The sequence below is a fragment of the Cebus imitator genome, unplaced genomic scaffold (assembly GCF_001604975.1).
Source record: "Cebus imitator isolate Cc_AM_T3 unplaced genomic scaffold, Cebus_imitator-1.0 Scaffold187, whole genome shotgun sequence".
Classification (NCBI taxonomy): Eukaryota; Metazoa; Chordata; class Mammalia; order Primates; family Cebidae; genus Cebus; species Cebus imitator.
This window is the reverse complement of record NW_016107502.1, coordinates 915993-939740: the sequence shown is the minus strand read 5'-3', so window position 1 is coordinate 939740 and position 23748 is coordinate 915993. Positions and strand designations below refer to the sequence as shown.

The following is a 23748-nucleotide window of genomic DNA, read 5'->3' as shown; positions in this document are numbered from 1 at the left end:
TATATATCTGTGTGTGTGTGTGTGTGTGTGTGAATATATATATATTTTTTTAAATTGCATTTTAGGTTCTGGGGTACATGTGAAGAACGTGCAGGATTGTTGCATAGATACATACATGGCAATGTGGTTTGCTGCCTCCATCCCCATCACCCATATCTGGCATTTCTCCCCATGTTATCCCTCCCCAACTCCCTACCCCCCCGCTGTCCCTCCCCTAGTTCCCCCTCCACAGACCTCAGTGTGTGATGCTCCCTCCTGTGTCCATGTGTTCTCATTGTTCAACACCCGCCTATGAGTGAGAACATGCAGTGTTTGGTTTTCTTAGCAAACAATTTGGTAGACTGTGGCAGAATTGGGAAAGGCTGGCAAAGTGTGTTCCAGGCAAGAAAGGGACAGGCAAAGGCGTAGGAAAGATCTTGGTTGGGGGACTGCACAGGAAGTGCAACTCAAAACCAGCAGCAGCAGCAGCCTTGCTGTGGGCCTAGAAGGGGCTGGAGCAGGTGTGGATCACAGAGGGTGCAGCTGGGCAAGTGGAAAGGGCACAGGTGGGTGGGAGGCTCATTAGTCATACACCTGCCTCAGCTTCTCAGCTTCTCCAAGGACAGGAGGCCAGAGCACAGAGACTGTGGCTGGTGACCGTGCGACACCTCCTCCTGGAGAAGGGAAAGGGAGAAGGCAGGGCAGGTGAGCTGAGGCGCTGTAACGGAAGGAAGGGGCCTCTCTGCCCGGCCCTCACTGCCGGCAGCCGCCTTCCTGGCAGGGTTCTCAATTAGAGTCCACCAGTTCTGACTCTGAGGACCTATAGCAAAGACCAGTGCAGAACTGAGCCAAAATGAGATGTCCCGAAGAAGGAGGCTTTGTGGAAGTTTCGAGAGTGGTCCATAAAAACTGATACACAGGAGATGGCGACCAGCTACTTCCATTCTCCCTGAAGTGGGCTTAGGTTGCAGCATGAGGGAAACATTCATGACTCTGGGACTCCAGAGAGGGAAATAGAAAAGGCTATGAAGATTTGAGGAGTCTTTAAAGATTTTGCTCACTAAAATGTTTTGTGTGTTGTTCTTGAAGCAGTGAAATGGATTGATAAATCTCCCAGAATCCTTCCTGGCCTCTAATATCCTCCCAGGAGGGGTGGCCTTGGTGTGTTGTAGAAGTCTGACACTGGACATCTGCACCGTGGCTCTTCTTGGTGGTCTGACTGAGCGATTTGGCAGCTTAGCAAACTTTGGCTTGTTTTTCATCAAAAGTTGAAAGACTTGTTCCTTCTCCAGAAAATCTGGGGCAAGATGTTGTTGCCATGACTAAGTACTTCAAAGAGTGTTGGAAGAGGAGCAGGTGGGTCTGCAAGTCTCACTGGGGACTTTAGCTCCGTTGGCTCCAACAGGAACCTGGCAGGTGTGGACAGACAGATCTAGGCTGGCAAGGTGAGCTTTGATTTTATGATGCATTTACTTCATGATGGCGTGTCTCAGTCCATCTGGGTTGCTGTAATAGACTGCCTTGAATTGGGTGCTTTATAAATAACCACAATTTATTTCTGGCAGTTCTGGAAGCTAGGAAGTTCAAGATCAAGGTGCCAGCAGATTTGCTGTCTGATGAGGTCACATTTCCTCATTCATAGACAGTTGTCTTCTCATTGTGTCCTCATATGGCAGGAAGGTTGAATGAGCTTCCTCTGGCTTCTTTTATATGGATACTAGTGCCATTCATGAGAGCTTTGCCTTCATCATCTAACCAGCTCTCAACGGCCTCACCTACTGATATCATCCCGTCAGGAGTTGGGATTTAAACATGTGAATTTGTAGGAGATAGAAACATTCAGACCACAGCAGGGAACAACCTGCCACGGGGATGGGAGGTCACCATGGTGTCTCTCTGAGATCCTCTTTTCTCTGAACCCTGTGTCATATCTACATTTTACCTGTAGGATGAAGTGAGACTGTCACCACATGCTGTGTGTGCATTGTGAGGATGGGAGGAATGGAACTCATTTTGGGAAACAGAGTCTCCTTACCTCCGATTCCCTCATTTCCCAGATTCACCCATGACATCCAGTACAGTGCAAGGTTTACAATAGGTTATAATAAATACTTGTTGAGTGAATTAGGAAATGGACGGATGGATGGATGGATGGCTGGCTGGATGGATGGATGGATGGATGGATGGATGGATGGATAGATAGACAGATGGTCTAAATAAGTAGGCAGATATTTTGGTGGAAGAGCTGGAGCAAGGAAAGGAGGGAGAGAGGGAAGGCGTGTTAAAGAGATGACCAGATAACTGATACAAGGCTGGCACCTTTCTCAGTGGGCCTCTTCTCTGCTGGGTGAAGTGAGTAATGTCCATTTTCCAAGAGCATTGCTAGCATGGCATTATTGAATATCATTTCTGGATGAAGTTTCTAAATATAATGCTTATTACACAAGCACAAAGGATTTTACTCCTTATCTTGAGGGTTCCTGGCCAGAGCTACCCTCAGATTTTCTGGTTTGGGAATTTAATGGAAGACAAGTCACATTTGTGTTTCTGTGTGTGTGGTTTTTGTCTTAAAGTGATTTATTAAGGAGGTACTCCCGGAATAAACTGGTAAGGGATTTGCGGAAGTAAAACAAATAGTGGTGCAATTTCAGGAAAAGTCCTGGTTCTCCAGGGATATTATTTATGTAGTCATAATAGTATACACATTTATTTCATGTCATACTTGGGAATTAGCATACAGTTTTAAAACAATACTAATTACAGAACACAGTGTCAATGGTACTAGTCCCATTCATGAGGGCTCTGCCTTCAAGATCTGATCACCTCTTTCAAAGGCCTCAACCACTGATACCATCATGTTGGGGGTTAGGCTTTAAACACATGAATTTGTAGGAGATATGAACATTCAGACCACAGCAGGGAAACCTGCCACAGGAATGGGAGGTCACCACCCATTTCTCAGTGGGCCTCTTCTCTGCAGGACGTAGAGAGTAATGTCCGTGCCGCAGGAGCATTGCTAGCATAGCACTATCAAATATCACTTCTGAAGAAAGTTTCTAAAATAGAATGCTTATTACACTAGCACAAATTCTGTTATTCTTTATCCTGAGGATTCCTGGGGAGCCAAGATGAATTTTGGTGACAGATTGTCAAGGTGCAGATGACTGAAATGGACCAGCAGATTTTGGAAAGAGCTCAAGAGATGTATAGGCATACAGATAACTTTATTCTCATAAAACGATGGTCATAATGATTTTCCTTAATTAAATGTGAAATGCGCATTACATAAAGTCTCAAAGTTTAACAAGAAAGTTAAAATGTAATTATATTGAAAGGATGGAAGGAGGTGAAGGACTTATACTTTCAATAGCCATAAATTTGAAAGATTAAGACACAGAGTGAATATTTAAGTAACAAAAGACTTTGAGAAGACAGTGAACTGAGCTAGTTATTACATCTTGTTATATAAATGTGACAAATATTGGAAAATATACATGTGCCTATTAATTTAAAAAATCAAAAACCTGATTGTTTGGGGGATAAGATTTATATTTATTCTCCACTTTGCTAGAATAAAGTTGAATAGGTTATTTGTAATAAAATAGCCTATGAAATTTCACTTGATCACTACTGTTTATTGTTATATAACTTTCGAACTTGGTGTTAGAACACTCTATTCCCTGCTAGCTGTGTGAAATTATTAACTTTTATTGAATTATAACCTATTCTCTTTCAGATTTATGTTTAACTTAGCTTGATCATTGGCTATAAACTTTTTAGTTTCTCCAGAAAAGAACAGGGTGTCTCCTCCTCATTTCCTCCCTGGGTTTCAGCCTGAGCCCATGTGTCTCTGTCGCTGAGCTGTGTACACACGTGCCTCTGTGCCTTTGTCTATCGGCCCCTGGATCTCCCGAATCTCTCTCACCCTGTCTTTCTGTGTGAGCACATCTTTCAGACTTGCTCTTTTCCTTCTTTTTGCCTGTCAGTCATCCCTAGTGCCACCAGGCCCCAGTGGGGTGCTGCAAATCCTCTTTCCTTCCTGCAGTGACAATTGCTTTCTGCCATCCATCACGTGGCAAGTCTACCTCTCAGCAGTGAGGACCGTCCTTCCTGGGGGCAACAAGCTCTCCCCTTTAGCTCCATAGCATGTGTCCTCATATGCACCAGGCTCCCATCCTCCTGTCTTCCTCCTGGCATTTGGAGATGCACCTGAGCATGTTTCTGAGTATGCTCAACCCCATGAGCCCGTTGTGAAGGACATGGGAGAACGGAAGCAGCAGAGCGAGATGGGGAAGGAGGCCAACATCAGAAGCAGACAGCCCCGAGTTGGAATCCTGACTCCATCAGTTACTGCTGGGTGATCTTAGACAGCTTGCTCCACCTCTCTTCACCTGCTTCCTCATCCGTAAATGGGGTAATTGCAGCTCCTGCCTTGTAGGGTTACTGTGAGGACAAGATGAGCTGATATCCATCAGGCTCCTCGCATGCAGCAAGCCTTCGGTCCACGTTAGCTACGGTCATGTTTATACTGATTCTGACAGCACTGTTTCCGGCTGTCAGTTTCCTATCTGGGAACCTCTGTGTTTCCCATGAAGCCTCGTTTCCACACTTTTACATGAACGTCCCTTCTCTTGCAGTGAAAGTGATGTCAAGCAGCTCTGGCTGCAGCTGAAGAAGGATGAGCCTCATTTACTATCCAACTTTGAAGATTTCCTGACCAGAATCTTCTCTCAGCTCCAAGAAGCCCATGAGGAGAAGAATGAACTGGAGTGTGCCCTAAAAAGGTGGGTACCCCAGTGTCAGCCGCTTTCTGTAATTATATGTGAAAAAGAGAGATACACAGTGCACTTTCTCTTAGGTCTTCTGCCAAAACATTCTGCGATGACTCCTTATTGCTGTCTGCCAAAGTGGGGACCGGGCCCTATGTCTCTCATGATATGTGTATTTTTGAGCTCTCCCTCGCCTTTATAAGCTGTATGGTAGGCCGTATTCTAAATACTTTTCATACACTAGTTAATTTAGTTCTCACCACAATCCTTTGAAGTAGGGACTGGTTATCATTCTGCACATTGATTATCTGCACATTTTGCAGGTGGGGGGATGGAGACCCAGAAAGGTTAAGTAGTATGCCCCGGAAGGCACAGCTTGTAAACAGCAGAGCCAGGACTCGGGGTGAGCTAGCCAGGTGCCCGCAACCAGAAGAAAAATCACTCTGCTTGCCTCCAGGCAGTAAGGCCCCAGCATACTAGGCCATCCCCCAGTGCCAGATCAGTCCACTTTGCAGAGGTGACGTGTGTGGTAAGGTGATCCGTAGCCCTGCTGAACGTCCCTCTTCCTGGCCACTATCTCCCATCATGGCCTCATGTCTCTTCGTCTGCCCTATTTGCCTCCATGGCCTCTCCAGGAGACAGGACCAGGCAAGTTAAACAACATCTGAAGAAACTGCTGAAGAACTGAACCAGTCAGAACAGGCACGTGTATCACAAAACTGAGGCAAGCCTACTGGATACCAGTCTCTTCATGAGAATTAATGCATGGTTACGGGTGGTGTGCTGTTCATAGTTCTTTAACACGTTTACAGCCATGAGCTTGCATCTTGTGAACATGGCCTTAGATGTGGTATGACTGGGGATGGTTCATAACCTTGAAGGTGAGGCCAAAACACAGGGCTGGGTTTGAGTAGAGCTTGGAAGTACACAGAGGAGGCCCTGCCCCATGCCTCTGCTGTGAAATCTGGCCCACATCCAGAGATTTGCTCATATTCTGTAGGAATCCTCAACAATCCCAGGGCTAGGCAGTTCCCCAGACCACCTGCTCCTCTATTCAGACACTTCTAGCAAAGCCTGGAAGGCAGTTTCAGAGTCTATGCTGAAATGGTCTTAGAGCAAGCATGCAGCCTCTAATTGGACAAGAGATCAGCCTGTGTCTTGCTGTGTAGATCATCTATTTGTACATTATTGTAAGTCCCGTCTCCTTTTCATTTTGTGCCTCCCTGACCTCAACTTCAAAAATAACCTGCTGAGGTCCATTGTGTATACACAGATCTGGGGAGAAAAGACTTTTAGGACTTTGCATTGTGGGGAAGTTGAGGCCCAGTATCATTGGGGAAATGTGGTTTGGCTGGAGGATTGTTAAGAGCATTCTGGAGAGAGGCTCCCAAAGTTCAGAGAAGGAAAGGATTAAAGGGTATATTTCCATGCAGCCATTTCCTAGTTAAGAATCAGACAGAACTGAGTTTGAATACTGATTCTTTCACTTACTAGCTATGCAACTTAGGACAAGTTGCTTAACCTCCCTGAGTCTTAGCTTCCTTATCTGCAAGATAGGGATAGTATCCATTTCACAGAGCTGTGAGTATTAAATTAGATAATGCATGTAAGTATTTGGAACAGTGCTGGCACTTAAATATTCAATGAATGTCAAAATAATAATTATTAATATTTTAAATAAGTATCTTTGTCAGCCTTAGAGGATTTGTCTGGCTGAAGTAGAGAGTTTGAGCATCAGTATAGTCAGAGGCTAAGTGTAAGGATCCCTGTATCCTTCCAGGCAACAGCCTAGAGATTTGCTGCTGAAAATGTAGTCTGTGGGCTGGCAACATTGGCATCACCTGGAAACATCTTGGGAAGACAAAGTCTCGCCCCCAGCCCCACTGAATCTGTGTTTTAACGGGATGTCCAGGTGCTTAGCGTGTAACTTTGGGAAGTAGGAGACTGGGAATCAGGAGTCCTGGGTTTGAGCCACATATGGCTTTGCAACCAGCTAGCTCTGTGACTCTGCTCAAATGTCTTGGCCTCTCTTGAGCCTTGGTTTTCCCATCTGTAAAATGAGGGGCTAGACTAGTTGCTGAGCCCACTTCACCCCTTCTCCCGTCTGATCCCAGCACTGATCACCTTGGAGGAGCCACAGCAAAAGTCACGTGGCCTCTCCCAGAGGGGAAGGCCTTCTTCTGTTCTCTAAGGAGATCATTGCAGTCTGAACCAGTGGGCAATTACCCAGCCTTGGCCTGGCATCTCATCTGCAGGACCTCCTCTGCTGGCCTGCATCGCTGCAGGAGTAAACAAGTGCCCCTGACCTGCTGGAGAGCTGCTTACCCCTGACATCCATCTTTCAGGGCCCCTATTAGTGTTTTGTCCTCATTTCATAATTGCTTGAAATGCTGTTAAGATAAAAGTCAAGCCGCTCTTGGCTGCATGTGCAAAACCAGCTCAGCCAAAGTTTCCAGCCTCTCCGTGCCTCCTCAGTCAATATCCCTGCCAGCTGTGCCTGTCTGGGGTCAGCTGATCAAGGCCCACTCCCGGCTAGGGAGTTGTGTTGGGATTGGGGACTCACTGAACTCTTTGGCCAGTCCCATTCCAGAGAACTGCAGACTGTGGTGAGCAGGGCACTGAAATCAAAGACAGGAACTGGCACTTACCAGCTGTGTGACCTCAGGCAACTTGCATTACCTCTCTGTGCATCCATTTCCTTATTGGAAACATCTGGTATCTTGTATTAGAGCCTCTTTTAGTCTCTTCTATTTTTTTATAAAGAGGTGGGTCACACCTTGCTGGTAGACCTATCTATAAAGGCACTTGCAGCTCAGACATCAGACAAGAGGCTGGAAATCCTAACAGGGTATAGGATATGGAAGTGGGGTTATTTGAAAATGACTCAGGGTGAGGTGAAGTGATTCTGAGACATCTAGAAAGTGAGTTTGGAGGTGTGAGGTTGTTTGTGGGAGGGACATTTTCAGGTCTTGGAGATGAAGTGGGAGGAAGTTCTCGGGGATGGCCTGATTTGGGATGGAGCCTAGAGGAATCCCACGGAGAAGAGTCGGTTCTTATGAGCTGTGAGAATATCTCCCAGTTTCCTCCACTCGCTTACTTTTCAGTATAGGGAATGACATTTCAACTCCATCTGGCAAATGCATGCCTATCCCGGAAGCTGGAGATGACAGCTCAGGTCAGGACAACTGCATGTCCGCCCCAGGCCAGGCACCGGGCGGAACATAGTCTGTGTGTTACCAGCAGCTAGCATTGAACCAGCACTCCCTCCATGCCAGGGTCTGAGTTAAGCAAAGGGAACATAGAGTCCCTCTCCTTGAGGAGTTCACGATCACACTGAGGAGACAGCGCTTAGGTGCATGGAAATTCTGCTCAAGACAGACCAGAAAATCCCCATGCAAATGAAACATTGAACAGCGCTGCCATGGGCAGCACAGCTTCGAACTTCTTTCTCCTTGTGCAAACCACATACCTTGTTTCTTTCTCCCACAGGGCCAGAGAAAATGAGGCTGACCTCTGGGGGAGTCCGGCCTTACTCAGGTTAGGCAGGACACACACTCCCCGTCCCTAGCATCCCAGGCTGGGTCATATCCCCCAGGTCACAGTGTGGTTGTCAGTGGAAAAGGCCCACCCCACCTTCCTCCTCACATTCACCCCCACTTCCTAGGAGGAAGAAGGTGGCAGCTTGAGGTGGCAAGCCCTTGATAGCTGAAGCCAGGAGAACCCCTCAGAGTGTCCTGGGGCATCGTTAGAAACAACCCAGAGTCCTCCTTACTCACAGCCATGAATTATTTTTTGACCTGCATATCAGAAATAAAGGCAGGACCATTCAGTCTCCCACACCCTTGTCCTTTAGCACAGAGGTTGAAGAAATTTCGGATTTGAGCCCCTTCTGTGCCTCCACTTCTCTCCAAGGAAGGGAAGTGAGACTTCCACTGAGCAGGTCCCCTCTGCATTCACAGTGCAGACGTGGAGAAGGCTTCACACTTTAGCATGAGGGATACAGTGTAGATATTGGGAAGAACTTAGAGTTGGGAGTTTCTTTGCCATGGAGAGCATCTCCTGCATTTACCTTTTTCTGGAAGAAAAGCTGAGATCTCCAGGGGACGCAGAGCTGTGCTGTCTGCAGGCAGCAGCAGAGCCAGACTTTTCCCCAGAACCACTTTGGGAGCCAGAGGTCCCACCCCAGTGGGCCAGTTCCCTTGCTCTGAGGTGGTGGCTTAAAGTCTGTATTTGTAATGTATGAGGGGGAGGCTAAATTAGGCATATCTGAGAGGGATGCTTTGAGCTCTGAAGGAAAGTGCTTTCTAGATCAAAGGCCAGCTGCAGGCTGTGCTCTGGGAGGGCTCCGTCTCAATCCTCTGCAGCTCGGTAGCCTGGGAATACCACCTGGCTGCCTGTTTGGCATCATTGGTTGACCATACTCAACCTTGACAAGCTTAGCAGTAGTCCCCATGCCCTCCTTGGAATCAGCTCCTCTCCATGTTTTTCTCTTGCAAACGGCAGACTTCTTGAGACTTTTCCAGTCCGGAGACGTCTTCTGTGATCACGTTCATTCTGTGAGCGTGCTGGGACAGGGGGTGGAAGGAAATGTGTTCCCTTGTCCATCTGAATCAGACCTCAGGCAGTTTCCTGGGAGCTCACAGACCCTTAAGTTGCAGCCTCTACCAGCTGCTCTTTAGGAACTTCCTGTCCACAGTGATTCCCTGGGCTCTGGGAAGGTGTCCACACCAGGAGGAAATGCACCTTACATACTGACAGGCAGCCCCAGCTGTGATGGCCTGATCCCCCTCCTGCCACAAGCCTGAGGATGGGCAGCCTGTGTTATGGAGCCTTGGGGACAACAAAGCTCTCCCCAGAGCTTTGCAGGGAAGAGATGTCATCACATCACGGACCCCGCCTCTAGACAGGGCAGCAAGTAAAGCATCATATTCCTGGCAGGTGGCCCTTACAGTCCATAGAGTTCTCAATGCTTAGATTTACCAGAGGATTTTAAAATTAAAAGGTGGATCCCCCTCCACTAGAGAGTCTAATCAGTGTGTTTCAGGGAAGAAGCTGAGGAATGCACACACATCCCCGTTGGTTACGATACAGGCAGGATGTACATCACACTTTGAGAAACGCGGCTTTAGCCAGTTCTTCCAGAATCTATCAGCCAGCAAAAGGTACGCCCTGGGGTGCCCCTCCAATCTGTAATGCTAGTCCTGTTCTAAAGGGAGAAGTTCTCGGCGAGGACTCTGGGTGACCAGGCTGTGACTTCATCGAATGCATGTATTCGATGCGTTATCTAGAGCACGTTGTTAACATTGCCCTGAGAGCACATTGAAAAGTGAGGACTGTTTGTGCTCCGTGTATACCGTGGGCGTGATCTGTAAACCTGCCTAATAAAAAATGACTTTCTTTATGGGATGGGGTAAAGCTGCAAAGTTGGTTTATACAGGCAGCAGAATCTAATTTGGAAGAGACCATGCATCTTGAAAACCCAATGGCCAATTTCACAGCCTTTGCAGAATTTTCTACAAACTCGTGTGTTTTCCCTTCATTCAGCTCTGCTCTAATCGTGCATGTATGTGTGTGCACGTGCATGCGTCCACGTGTGCGTGAGATAGATGGAGATAGAGACGGACAGAGATAAGCAGATAATGACAGAGACGGAGAGATACTGATTTCAGGGGAACAAGACTCCAAACAGGATTTTTCTAGTGAGAACTTCTGAGGAGGACTGCAGCTGCCTGAAGAAGGTGGCAGAGGGCAGCGGGGAGTCTAAAACCCTGCTTACCACTCCCATCCCAAGCACAAAACTGGCTGGTGCAGAATTTGCTTCCATGTTCTTCTCTTGCAAACAGCAGACTTCTTGAGACTTTTCCAGTCCAGAGTCATCTTCTGTGATCACGTCCATTCTGTGAGCGTGCTGGGGCAGGGGGTGGGAGGGAATGTGGGTAACATGGGAAGTGTGAGTCAAGGCCCTCGCATAATCTTGCCTCCCTTTGGCCATGGCAGTGTGGACTGTTGGCCTCATACCTTGCCCCAGTTCATGCTCACTCCCCAGTTGATGGCTTCCAGATGTCATCTGGAACACTGACAATTCTAAATGCAAATGTATGGAGTTATCTATTTTACAACCTAGCTTGCTGGGCCAGACATTGTAGTGATGTGAATGGAACCATGGGACCTGGAGTCAAGGCCGGGGTTCCACCTCCTACTCTGACCCTTGGCAATTTGGTCACTTCACTGCTTTGACCCTCATTTTCTTCACTTGAAAAACAAAGGTGTAGGGAACACTTGAGCTTTATAAGCTTTCAGTCTGTGATGAGGGGGGAGTCTCCTCTCTGCGTCTGCCTTTGCCCAAACTTTGCAAACCAGGAGACATAATTGATCAAACCACTGCCACAAAAACACACATGAAACCAGAATGACAGCTCCAAGGCCAGTGGCTATTTCTGAAACTCTGCCTTGAGTTCAGCGAGCTCCTGAAATGTACATAAATTGTAGAGAAACGCCATTTCCTATCTCCAAGGTCAAGCCTACACTTTCGTTTATGAAAGGCAGAAGCTACTTTTATCTTGAAATGATTTCAGCACACCCTGCCTACAAACTAGGCGGGGGAATAGGTGACTTTCTAAGACCCTCTGAAACCCCAACAGATTTTATCTAAAAGGGGAGAGCAAAGGAGAGAAGAAGCAGGAAAAAAATATTTTGACCAAGCAGTGTTCCCCAGCAGGAAGGCCTTGGCCTATGTGTCGTTAGCTGGAGCTCTAGTGATGTTGAGTATTAGTGCTTCGCTCTGGCGTAGCACCTTAACACTCTGTGTGCAAAGCACTTTGTGAGGGTTAATTAATTTTCACAGTTACTGTGGGAGGCTGCAAGGATAAGTTAATGCTAACTGCATCTCACCTTCTAGTTCCCTGCAAATTATCTGTAAAGGCCTCTCAGAATCTATGCTTTGTATTTACATTAGAGTCATGAATTCTTCACCCCTACATCCTTCTCACATATCCTGTCCTCCTCCCATCCTTAGTTCCCCAGTAACCCAGCACCAGACATACATGTGAGAGCACACACACACACACACACATACACAGCCATACTTTAGAGAGGGACATTTGCCAGAACCAGATATCTTGGGTGAGGATGTTTAATCCCCTGAGCTAGACCTGGGTTTTCAATCGGACTCATTCTTTCTGATCCATCACTGCCCTTATGGCATCCTCAGTACCTCACTGTTACTCTACCCCTCCACTGTTGAAAATCTCCCTTTTCTGAACTCAGCTCTTCTTTGCTTTTCCCCTGAGAGCACCACCATGCTCCTCCCCACCACCAGAGCAGGTAGCTTCCTTCACTTCCCCTAGCAGGGCTCTGAGGTCACAGGATGACTGTCAGCCAGAACCTAGGAGGGTTCTTTTGGGTCTCCCTCATGGTGCATGGCTTCTTCTGTCTGTTCCTTTCCTCCCAGCCACTGTAGCTTATTGGACTTGATATTCTTAGTTGCTAAATTCCTGGTGTACAGAGAGTATAACTTCAGCCTAAATTATTTTGCCCAGTCATACTGTAAGAAGGGCTTAATCAACACTTTTCAATGTTGGTGGGCTGTATGGACTTCTCTTTCTACACTTGGTCTTCTCTATGCTTAGTCTACTGGGCCTCCGCAGGTTTTATCCCTCCCTGTGTCTTCTGTCCCCAAATGCTTCAGCATTCCTGCACACATCTCTTCATTCCGTGTTCACCAAGCTGCCACTTGATCCTCCACCCCCCAGTGTCTACTTGACCCTTGGCTGATATCTGAAGGAGCTATAGGGCAGTGACTCTCCAAATGGGGTCCCTGGCTTCTGGAGAATCAGAAAACTTATTTAATTAGAATTTATTAAATGCATCTTATTGTGCTAGACAATTCCACGTGCACGTGTGTGTGTGTGTGTGTGACGGAGTCTTGCTCTGTTGCCAAGCTGGAGTGCAGTTGGGCCATCTCGGCTCACTGCAACCTCCACCTCCTGGGTTCAAGAGATTCCCCTGCCTCAGCCTCCCGAGTAGCTGGGACTACAGGCGCATGCCACCATGCCCAGCTAATTTTTGTATTTTTAGTAGAGACAGCGTTTCACCATGTTGGCCAGGATGGTCTTAACCTTATGACTCACCTGCCTCAGCCTCCCAAAGTGCTAGGATTACAGGCGTGAGCCACCGCAATTTTTAAAACTGCATTTTAGGTTTTGGGGTACATGTGGAGAACATGCAAGATTGTTGCATAGGTACACACATGGCAGTGTGATTTGCTGCCTTCCTCCCCATCATAGCCACCGCATGTTTTAAATCTTCACAACCTCTATCTAAAGTAGGTATTACCAACTGTGTTTTCAGATACAGAACACTTCAGCCTTACTGAGGTAATGTGACTTATCCAAGGCCAGAAAGTTGGTAAATGTCAGAACCAAGACTTGAACCCAGACCTTCTAACTCTGGATCTAATGAACTTTGAGGTAACCGTACCTGTGTCAGCAAGGGGTTTCTGACCTGGACTACCCTGAAATATGCCAGAAGAACTACCCAGCTATCATGGGGAAAGAAAAGGATGGGAGGATAAATATTAGTGCTCATGACTGTTGCTAACTCTGGCTCCTCCACATACTTACCCTTCTGTTCCCCTGAGAACTCGTGTCTCTTCCCCTCACTCCTCTTTCATCTACCTCTTTTTTGTCTCTCCTTTGTTATGTAACTCAACATGATTAGGGTCAGATAGTAGAAAATGGAATAATTAAATAGATACTACTTGGGTCCTGGGAGTGGGGTGAAGAAGTGTGTGTGTGTGTGTTTGTTTGTTTTGAGATGGAGTCTCGCTCTGTTACCCAGGTTGGGGTACAGCGGCATGATCTTGCCTCATTGCAACCTCCACCTCCTAGGCTCAAGTGATTCTCCTGCTTCAGCCTCCTGAGTAGCTGGGGCTACAGGCGTGCACCACCGTACCTGGCTAATATTTGTATTTTTAACCAGAGAAGGGGTTTTGCCATGTTGGTCAAGGTGGTCTTGAACTCCTGACCTCAGGTAATCTGCCCACCTTGGCCTCCCAAAGTACTGGGATTATAGGCATGAGCCACCGTGCCCGGCCAGCAGGAGTGTTTTGAGAATGGCGAAGAAAAGATAGGTTGAATAGCTATGCCCACATGCCACTACTTATCAGAGATCTCTGCTACAAATTGTTGTCCTCATTTTGTCTAACATTTTTCCAATGACATGAGTAAAGGAAGATAAAAGGGGAAAGTTCTGTAGTAATGAAAAAGTTCTATCCATAAAGAAGATACAGCATGTATTAAGCTTTATGCACCAAGCAACACAACAGCAAGATACATAAAGTAGAAACTTTTAAAAAAAGATTTAAAAAACTTAATTATCAAAAAAAGACTCTAGAAGACCTTAACAAACTTGCCTCACATTTGACACATTAGTCAGGCAAAAGTACATGAAGCATATAAAGTATTTGATACCATCAATGAACATGCTTTAGAGATGAATATAGAATTGTGTGCCATGCAATTAGAATATATATATATATATATTCCTCTCATAGAAGTTATGCAAAAATTCATCATGTTTGTGGCTACAGAGGAAAAATGACCAATAGATTCCAAAACCATTCCTTACTATAATATAATAAAACTAGAAACCAATATTTTGTACCTTTTAATAAACTGTCTTTTAAATAACTCTCAGATAAATTAAATTATAAAAACCAACATTATAGATTATTAGCCTACATCCCGATTGAAGATTTAAAATGTCAACAAAACTTGGAAGGTCATTGAATACACTAGAGGACCAGGTGAGAACCAATGGCATAGTGACAGGCTGGAAAGATGGATTAGAACTAGCAAACGCAAAATCTAACAGAATTCCATCTGAGCTGTTGCTCTGTGTTAAAAATACCAATGGCAGAAGCATGCAGTGAAGGAGACAGGATTCAGTAGTACCATCTTTAAAACAAAAACGATCACACAGACTACGATGTAGTTGTTGAATGGGTTCAGCATACATCAACTGTAATGTGTCTGCCAAGAAAACTTAATGAGGTTTTAGGCTGTATGGCTAAATGTGCCGCATCTAGAACAAGAGGCAATAGTCCACTCTAATCTACACAAATCATACTCACACACTGGGCATTCACTTTGGCACCCCCATAGCTTGAGAAAGATCATTAGAGCCCATTTGAAGAAGTGTGAAGGGAATTGTAAAGGGACTTATTAAAAAAAATCCACGTGAGAGACACAGTTGGAGGAAGCAGAGAGCCTTGACCTGAACCCAAGGCAAATCTGTGAAGTCTTGATTCTGTTCTGAGATACATGAAAGGCTTTTATGCAGAAGAGGAGTAAGGTCATGGAAGGACAGATTTCTGTGAGCCGGAATATCCCAAAGATGAAATAACTACTTAGAGAAACAGCAAGTTTCCTATCACTGGGGGTATTCTAACCTAGTGTAGTTAAGTACTTGATATGGTATTGTTGCAAGAATTTTAACACTGGAAAAACAGGTGGTTAGATCAGACAAACCTCCCAACTCTGAAATTCTTCAACTCCTCTGGTATCTAGTGTTCCCTCAAAATGGCCCATGAGCCTCTGAGTTTGGTAGCCAAAATTGTAAATTAAGTTTTTATGGGTTTTTGGCATTAACATTTTGAGTTCAGGCCCTGTGGATGACATAAATGCCTGCGTGTTTGTGACCTGATTGAGACAGCATGAATCCAAATGAAACAGTTGTTCAGGACTATTTAAGATTAATTGTTAAATGATCAAATGAAGACACATGGTGTCATCGGAGTTCAGAGAAGGGGTCATGAGGGTTGGAATAGATGGCAAAATCTTCACAGAGAAGACTTCAAAGTCTGTTTATGTGCATTAGACAGTATAAGTGGTTTTAGAAATTGTGGCAACAAGGATGTATATGATAAGAAAAGATGATGCGTTGTCCCTTTCCCCCGATGGCAGAATGTGGCGAGCCTTGCCGGAACGTGACTCCCTGTATGTGCACGTCTGTTTAGTGTCTCTTGTCGCCACTTGCCACCGCTGCCCGCACAGCCACCGCAGAGCTCCTGCACACACAGGCTCATGGCTCTGCAGCTCCTGCTCACACACAGCCTGGGTCTCTAACGGATTGGTCTGACAGGCATTTTTATTGACTGAGCTTTTTCTTCTTCATCTTCCCAGTTGCATCAGGCTTCTAAACACAGCAGGTCTTCTATCCTTGAAACCAAGACTCTCTTCCCCTTGGGTAGCACTGCCCTTTGGCCTCCACAGCCCATGATTATAATGACAACAGTAAATAATCCCTGACATTGACTGAGGGCTCTGTGGTTCTGACACTTTTTACATGCACTCTCGTTTGTTCTTTATGACAGTGTAGGGAGGCACATAGGCAGGCAGCACCCCAGTGTGAGGAGGTCAGAGCACTTACTCAAGGTCACGCTGAGGAAAGGAACTGGTTCTTCTTCGCATCCCTGCACTGGTTTAGCTACACGACTGGTGTGAACAGGACCTTAATCCTCCCCTTTCCTGGGATGAGTGTGTTCTATCCCAGGCTTGTCAGCCAGTCAAGCCTGGAGAGTCTCACTGCAGGCCAGCTTTCCAAAAGCGTGGTTCCATATGTGAGTCTGGTTGGGCCCAGGATCTCTGATGCCCACCTGGAATCCTAGGGCTTCTTTGCAGTGGGTCCAGCCTACGTGAGTGAGGGCTAGGAGGAGGCACTCTTCAAAGACTACATCTTTCTGCCAGTTATTATTTTAGCGGTTTGTAAAATAACTTAATTCACATACGAGCAAGCTGGTATGTGAGCATAAAAAACACAGAGTGTGTTAATTCAATCAAATTAAACGTCGACCACATTTAATTACATTACAGAATTAATGTCCTGCATGGTTATTAGAAATAAATCGTAAGCCATTTAGATGAATAACTTTATATGAATTGCTTTAGCAGAGCCAAATCAATGTTTAAGTTTCTCTCATCTTACTTTATTAGTTTTACAGTATTTATATAGCTGGAATCTCTGTCTGAAGTTTTTCTTGATATCATTTACCATCTAGCATCTGAGTTTCTTCAAACACAGGAAGATAATTCTAGGGACCAAGAGAAAACATCTTGCTTTCTGAAACGCCTTTCAAACTGTGTCTATTTCTGTCACTGAAGTATCAGGGTCAATAGCATGAGCCTTTTCCTTACTTTCCCTCCAAGGTTTTATTTTAATTCTTATGAGTTAGCTCAGAGCAAAAATAACAATCCTGGACATCTGTCATTTAACAAGAAGAGATTTCTTACTCTTAGCCAAAAAGAGTAAAGGATGCGGGACATATCTATAAAGACAGGGTCCCAGCTTGTGGAAGTCTGGGAGGACTGTCGTCTCTTGCTGAGGACTGTCATCTCTTGCTGAGCCCACTGTGGGCCATTATTGTACAGTCACTCAAAATCAAGTTTCTGGTCTTGAGGGTACAGCCAAGCAAGGGAACTCCAAGGCTGTGCCCTGTGATGAATGATCCTGACCACGGAGTCTCGCACACTGATCCTTTGTCTGGGTCAGATTTGTGGTTTCTGTGAAGCTGGAAGGTTGCCAATCAAAATGGCTTCTGTTCATTGTTCACCTGTGCACACGGTGAAAATGCTCTCCCAACAGGTAGCAAGTGAGAAAGGGGTGGAAATTGGGCTGTGGCAAAGCCTTGGGCAGCAGAGAAGATCTGGTCCTGGATTGGAGGCCCAAGTGGACATGGGAGGTAGGGGTTAAAATGACGGAGGGCTCAGGGGAATAAATGTATTTCCATCCTTTATGTTTAGTTCAGAAATCTTCCTAGTACCTCTTAAAACCAGGGCTGTTTCTTAAATTATTAAAGTCTCTTAAGGAAAGGGCACAGTAGGCTTGCCATCATTTAAGTTTAGAAGGGCAGGGGCCAAAATTGTGTGTGTGTGTGTGTGAGAGAGAGAGAGAGAGAGAGACTGTGTGTGTTGCATGTTCACAACAGGCGTTGAGAGCCACATTAGCCTGTTCAAGAGCCTGGAGTTTCCTTAACACGATGGGGAGAAGATAGGGAGCAGGGGCCACAGAGAGGTTCTTTCACTGCATGGTCAGCAAAAAAGGTATGAAAATGCAATTACGTGGGAATGTTAATGATTTGGAATGATAACTCCCAGTTTCAGTTCAATGCTAATAGCAGATTTTTCCTGTTTGAATTTGGAGGGGCATTAGAAGGCGGATATATCATGAGGAGAGAGGGGGAACCAGAAGGGATGACCTGCAAACCTCATCCCCATGGCTGTGTTTGTCTTCATGGCTCTATAGAAGCAGACTGCCTAGGTACTACTCATTTTCTGGCCTACAGGGCTCTTCAGGGTGGGGAGAGGATGCTGAGAAGGAGAGTGGGGTTGGGGACATCTCATTGTCATCTCCATCCTCCAACCAGCCTCACCTGCTCACACTGTCTGCCTGTGCCCTGGAGCCTGGGATGGCGTGGGCACTAGACAGTGTGCCCTTTGCTTTTGGTGGGGGGTGTGGGAGCTCTCGTTGTCATCATCACGGAATCTCTTGAGTCTCATGAGAAACATGGATCACACAAGCTCAAGCATACAGGGAGAGTCTTCTGACACTGCGGTGTCAGAAGGTCCTGATAGGCAGACAGAGAGAAAGCATGCAAACAGGGACAAGAGAAACCAGGAAACTGAACAGGAAAGAAACCCACACAATGCAACTTCATGTAGTCTACGAGCGTGGGGATCAGTGGGAACAGGCATGATATGTCTGGCAGAGGCCTGTGGGCTTGTGTTAAAGTAAAATAGAGGGAGATGGTCCAGGGAAGCTTCACTGAGGAGCATAGGGATCTTCTAGGAGTGATGGCTGGGGGACGGGAGGAGGAGAGGCCACAGGAAACCTACCAGTTGCAGGGGTAGGTCCCACAAGGCCTCTCTGGTCTGCATCCCTTATTGGGTTAGCTGATCCTGTAGCCATGACCATCTGACCCATGCTATCGCCCCCATACCCGGGGCTGCAGAGTGGGGGACTGGTGTCTGAGTGCCAAGAGCTGCTACTGTGGGATAGGGGAACCTCAGTGCAGACTCTTCTTTTGCCACCTCTGTAGGAAAATTGCAGCTTATGATGAAGAAATCCAGCATCTCTATGAGGAGATGGAACAACAAATCAAAGACGAGAAGGAGCAGTTTCTTCTGAAGGTAAGTGTGCACTTCCCAAGCTTGCATATCTGCTCTGTCTCCCCCAAGTTCAAGATCGTGGTGCCCCCATCCATGTACTATTCATTCTCTCTTCCACCTTCACACAGGACATGTAATATCCTTGTTTATTTTCATTGACTTGTCTGTCTCCTCCTGCTAGCATATGAGTTGCAAAAGAGCAGAGATTTTGTCTTTTATTAACTAAGATATCCTTAGCACAAAGACAATGCCTAGAACGTACTAGGTGCTCAACAAATATTTGTTAAATGAATGGATGGATGGAAGAATGCATGGATGAAGCCTCATGCTTTCCTTTAAATTTGGTCTGACATTGCCTATTCCTAGATTAATATGGCAGGCCCATCCAAATGTACCAGCCCAGTTTATCCCATGCCCAGCAGCTCCCCTAAGGGGATGAGCCTTAGAGGCTGTGCTTCCCATCCTTCACCCTTAGACACCTGGAAAATTTAATAGCCAAGAAAAAACAAATCCCACCTTCCACGGATACCATGGAGGGAGTGGACAACTCCTTCCCCTCTTCCTGGTCTGATTCTTAGCCCCTTACCCAGCCCTGCCATTTGTCTCAAGAGGTCAGGACTGGTGAAATCCTCTTCTTTGCCAAGGTAAGCAGGATCCTTCTTGGAACATGTTCATAAAACTAAATTGAAAAAAAAAAAAAAGCTTCAGAGAACTCTCTAAGTACCCATTTTTGGATGATCTACTTGGTGGGTTCTCAGCAGAAGAGGCTTTGATCTTGGATGGCAGCTTCCCTTGCCTCTCAACACTAAGCCTGGCTATTATCATAACCCTTTCTCTTGAACCAATTATAAGTTTTATGCTGCTTCAGATTATCGGCATCACTGCTCCATTTATGATCACAGATGTCATTCAAACTGAGAGGGAATCAGAATCCTTTTCATGAAAATCTGGTCATGTCCTCCAGCTAGCGCCCTCTGGAGGCTCGTCAGCATTTCCAGGCCTCTGTCTGGTCAAGCCTGAAAGCATTCCGCCTGCTCCTGCCCCTCAACCTAGTTGATGTCAGACAGAACTCACACACTTCTCACCAGCAGACCCCAAGATAGTTTCTGAGAACAGCAGCTCCCCACCCCACCTCCCTGCTGTAAGAGAGCCACTGCCTTTATCACAAATGACATCCTGCACAGAGAGGCTGAGCTCCATGGGGCATCTTGTCCCCTCTGCCTGGATCATGATTACAGGTCAGAGGTCCTAGCTAAAGGAAAAGACATGATTTCAGAAGCAAAGGCTGGGCCAGGGCATGGTGATGGGCAGGGGAGAGGTCAGAGAAAAAAAATTCAAGGACAAGTTTGCATCACTGCAGGTGATCCAGCCTCCCGTCCCCTTCTGCTCCTTCCTTCTCCCTTCTCGATACCAAACGCCTTTAAAACTCAGTGCTTAGATTTATGCCTTCTGCGTGAACATGAAAACTGCTCAGATGTTTTTGCAGCACCATTAAGCCGTTGGATACAAAGGCTTTTGCTGGTGATAGATCAAGGATAGTGGTGCTACAGTTTCTGACGTCGTGGAAGAGGCTGGACCCTCGGACCAGAATCTGGATCCTGGCTTGACACTTATCAGATTGTTTGACCATGAAGGGAGGACCTAATCACTTGCCCCTTCCAACCCCCTCAACGCCCTGTCCTGGACCTTTGTGAGGACACTCTGCAGGCCCGTTGTGGGGACAGTCACATCAGCCTGGGGATTCTGGAACTGCTCACTGCTCCCAGCATTTTTCACGGAGAGCAGCAGCCAAGCTGAAGGAGGCAGATTCCCTGGGGCTGATTCTCTGGAAACGAATGTTGGGAGCAGGTGCTGTCTGGTCAGATAGTACCTCTGCCACTCATGTGGTTAACATGAGGATAATCACAGGCTGTCCCTGTGGTTCTTCTGCCCATTTACCTGCCTAAAAATGGGCAGAAGAACCTGGTAATATCAATAGAGGATGCAGAAGTGTCTAAAGGCCTCTGGCCCGAGAGGGCCATGTTCCACCACGGTGCTGCTGCAAGCTGTCATTCCAGGACACCCCTCTAGTGCAGCATCCCATGTGGGAAGGAGTCATTCCATATCACAGGAACCCCAGGTGGGGCTCTGGGAGTGAGTTATGTGGCAATTACAATGGTTTCTTCTCTTCTTGCACATTTTGTACCTCCATTCTGCCTTCAGGCAAGTGGAGTGCTGCAGATGGCATGGGTATTTTTGTTTCTATTCTGTGAACAAACAGTGATCCAGAAGAATGAAGCAAGTTAGTTGGGTGAAGCTGGGGCTAGAACCCAGGTTGTGTCCCCCTGGGCTCGGGGCCCTTATGCCACAGACCTGGCTCTGCTGAGAGCATCAGGCACCCGACAGCCCACACACGTTCCTCCTCATCCCGCAGCCAGGCCCCTTCTCGCCTGCTTCAGCCCCTCTGTGTGGGGGAAGCCCAGCCTAGGGAAGGAGCAGGTATTAAAACATCCTGAGGAGCAGGGCCTTGGAGACTTCAATCCCAGTGGGAAAATAGGGAACCCTTAGACCCTCAAGAGGAAGAGGTAATGGCCCTGTGTTTCCAGAGTGAAGCCAATCAAAGGCACCCAATGCCAGTGCCCAACCCAACCTGGAACAGAGTATCCAAGTCGGAAGTCCTGTGAGGGGTCATGTGCCTCCTCCAGTCACCCCCAGTTTGCACATGAGGAGACTAAGGCCTGGTATTTGAACTCAGGCCCCAGTTATCCCCGTTCAGTATCCCACCGCTGCCTGATACTGTCCCTGTTTTTGGCGGAGAGGAAGGTGGCGGTGCACAGTCATCAGACATGCCACGCTTGCTGTGTGTTTGGATCATGCCTCACAGTTTGCACGATCTGTCTCATTTGGTCCTCCCTGGTGGGGCAGGCAGGCTACCCGAGCCCTATAGGGCTGTGGGAGAAGGCCACAATCTAATAGGATGGGCCTGATCTCAAGTAGGTTCAAGGTGGGAAAACAACAATCTATCATCCAGGTGTGCTACATTTGGGTCCCGTGTGTCCCTCTTTCCAACTTGGCAGGACACAGAGAGGTTTCAAGCCCGCAGTCAAGACCTGGAGCAGAAACTGTTATGTAAGGAGCAGGAGCTGGAGCAGCTCGCCCAGAAGCAGAAAAGGGTATGTTGCTGTCAGGGACCTCAGAGTACCTGGCTCCCCGCCCCAGCTCCTCGCTCGTGCCCACTTTCCCTGCCATTCACTTAAGGTCTCGATTTTTTTCTTAACCTGAAAAGAACTATTTAGCTGTACAAAAGACAGCATTTAAAATCACAGGCGATACCAAGATAAAGCCTTTACCTCTCCAAAGCCAGGTGTTTAACTTGGAAAAGTTGCCAAGCATTCCCCCACAAGGTATCGGCTGACATGTTCCTATGATTATACCCAGGAGCCATGAGAATGCCAAACTTGAATTTGTTTCCTGCTTCTTGTATAAGAAAAGAGGAGAAAGCTGAGGTACAAGAGACATTGTCTACCGCGATATTTTGGGGAAGGCTGCAGATATGTTTTTTTCCCTCCAGAACGGCCATGGTTACCTCCTGGAACAGGCTCTTCAAGGTCAACCTGGCTCTTCCCTGGCTGCGCGGTGCCTGGACAGGTTCATCGGCATCCTTGGTGGCTGCTCTGATCCCTGCAGGGATGCAGACACCAGACGCTCCTCTCTGATGTACCTGAGCCTCCAGGAGGCAGGCTGGGTGGTGCGCTCTGCAGAGTGGTGTCCCTATGGCTGGGAATGACTGGCTAATGACCCCAGAAAGACTGACTGCCTAGGCAAGCCTCATACTTAGTGGCATCCACTTCTTAGCAAGAGCCCCTGAGGAAGACAGACCTGGATGCCACTGGCCTCCTGTTTTGTTGTGCCTGGTGCTGCAAGGAATCCAGCTCTGCACAGACCCAGACACATCGCTTCCCTTTCAACAGACAAGGCCATTTTTAGCAGCACATTAAAATCTACTTGAAGACAGCCCTGCTAGGACTAGAGACTGTTCCACTGTTGCTGCTCCCCAAGCTATGAATTTAGGTCTCTTTCCTTCTGCAGCAAGATGCTTTCCACTCTGGGAACTGCCGGCTGCCTCCGCATTTCCCCATCCACAGTTGTACCTTGCTTCTCCCACTTCTTCTCTTCCCCTCTATTATGCATTAAGCTCTAAGCAATTAGATTTATCCCTCAAATGAATGATTGCCACTCGATTTAATTACTGCATGCTTGCCTGATTACACAGGAGCCTCTTGAGAATCACACCAAATTCCTTGTTGTTACTTCTTCCTCCCCTTACTGGCCACATTCATTAAACTAAATTTATTATGATATATGTACCTTGGTTTGATTCTTCCTCTGGTAAGAGGATTGGAAGCTCTGCAAAGCATAATCACAGCCAAGAAATGCTGAAGCTATAAAAATGCAGGGCTTTTAGTTGCTTTAGGGACATAGAAAAGGTCTATGTTCTGTTCGACCTGTTTTAGTTATTTCCTAAGAATTTTCAGGGCTTTTGGCTACCCTTAAAAGCTTCTCTAGATTAATGGAAGTGGAGCTGAGAGGAGAAAAGGGAATATATAGATTTACTATCGGCGTGTGAAATTGGGAAGGATGGTTTTATAAAGCAGGTCATTTAGCTGTTCCCCATCTCCATCAAGGACCAAGGAAAAGAAATTGGCTTAAAAGTCAACAAGATGGGGCTGGGCGTGGTGGCTCATGCCTGTAATCCCAGCACTTTGGGAGGCCGAGGTGGGTAGACCACGAGATCAGGAGTTCGAGACCAGCCTGACCAACATGGTGAAACCTTATCTCTACTAAAAATACAAAAA

General features: G+C 46.7%; 1 protein-coding gene across 3 annotated transcripts in view; it reads left to right on the top strand.

Moving 5' to 3' along the window:
* CRACR2A (calcium release activated channel regulator 2A) overlaps nucleotides 1-23748 on the top strand; it is a 138830-nt gene that overhangs the window by 74097 nt on the left and 40985 nt on the right. For all 3 annotated transcript variants that reach the window (XM_017546061.2, XM_017546065.2, XM_017546063.2), the window contains exons 6-8: nucleotides 4617-4763; nucleotides 18844-18934; nucleotides 21970-22065. In XM_017546061.2, coding sequence (XP_017401550.1) covers nucleotides 4617-4763; nucleotides 18844-18934; nucleotides 21970-22065 — 334 coding nt within the window. The remainder of the gene's footprint in view (nucleotides 1-4616; nucleotides 4764-18843; nucleotides 18935-21969; nucleotides 22066-23748) is intronic.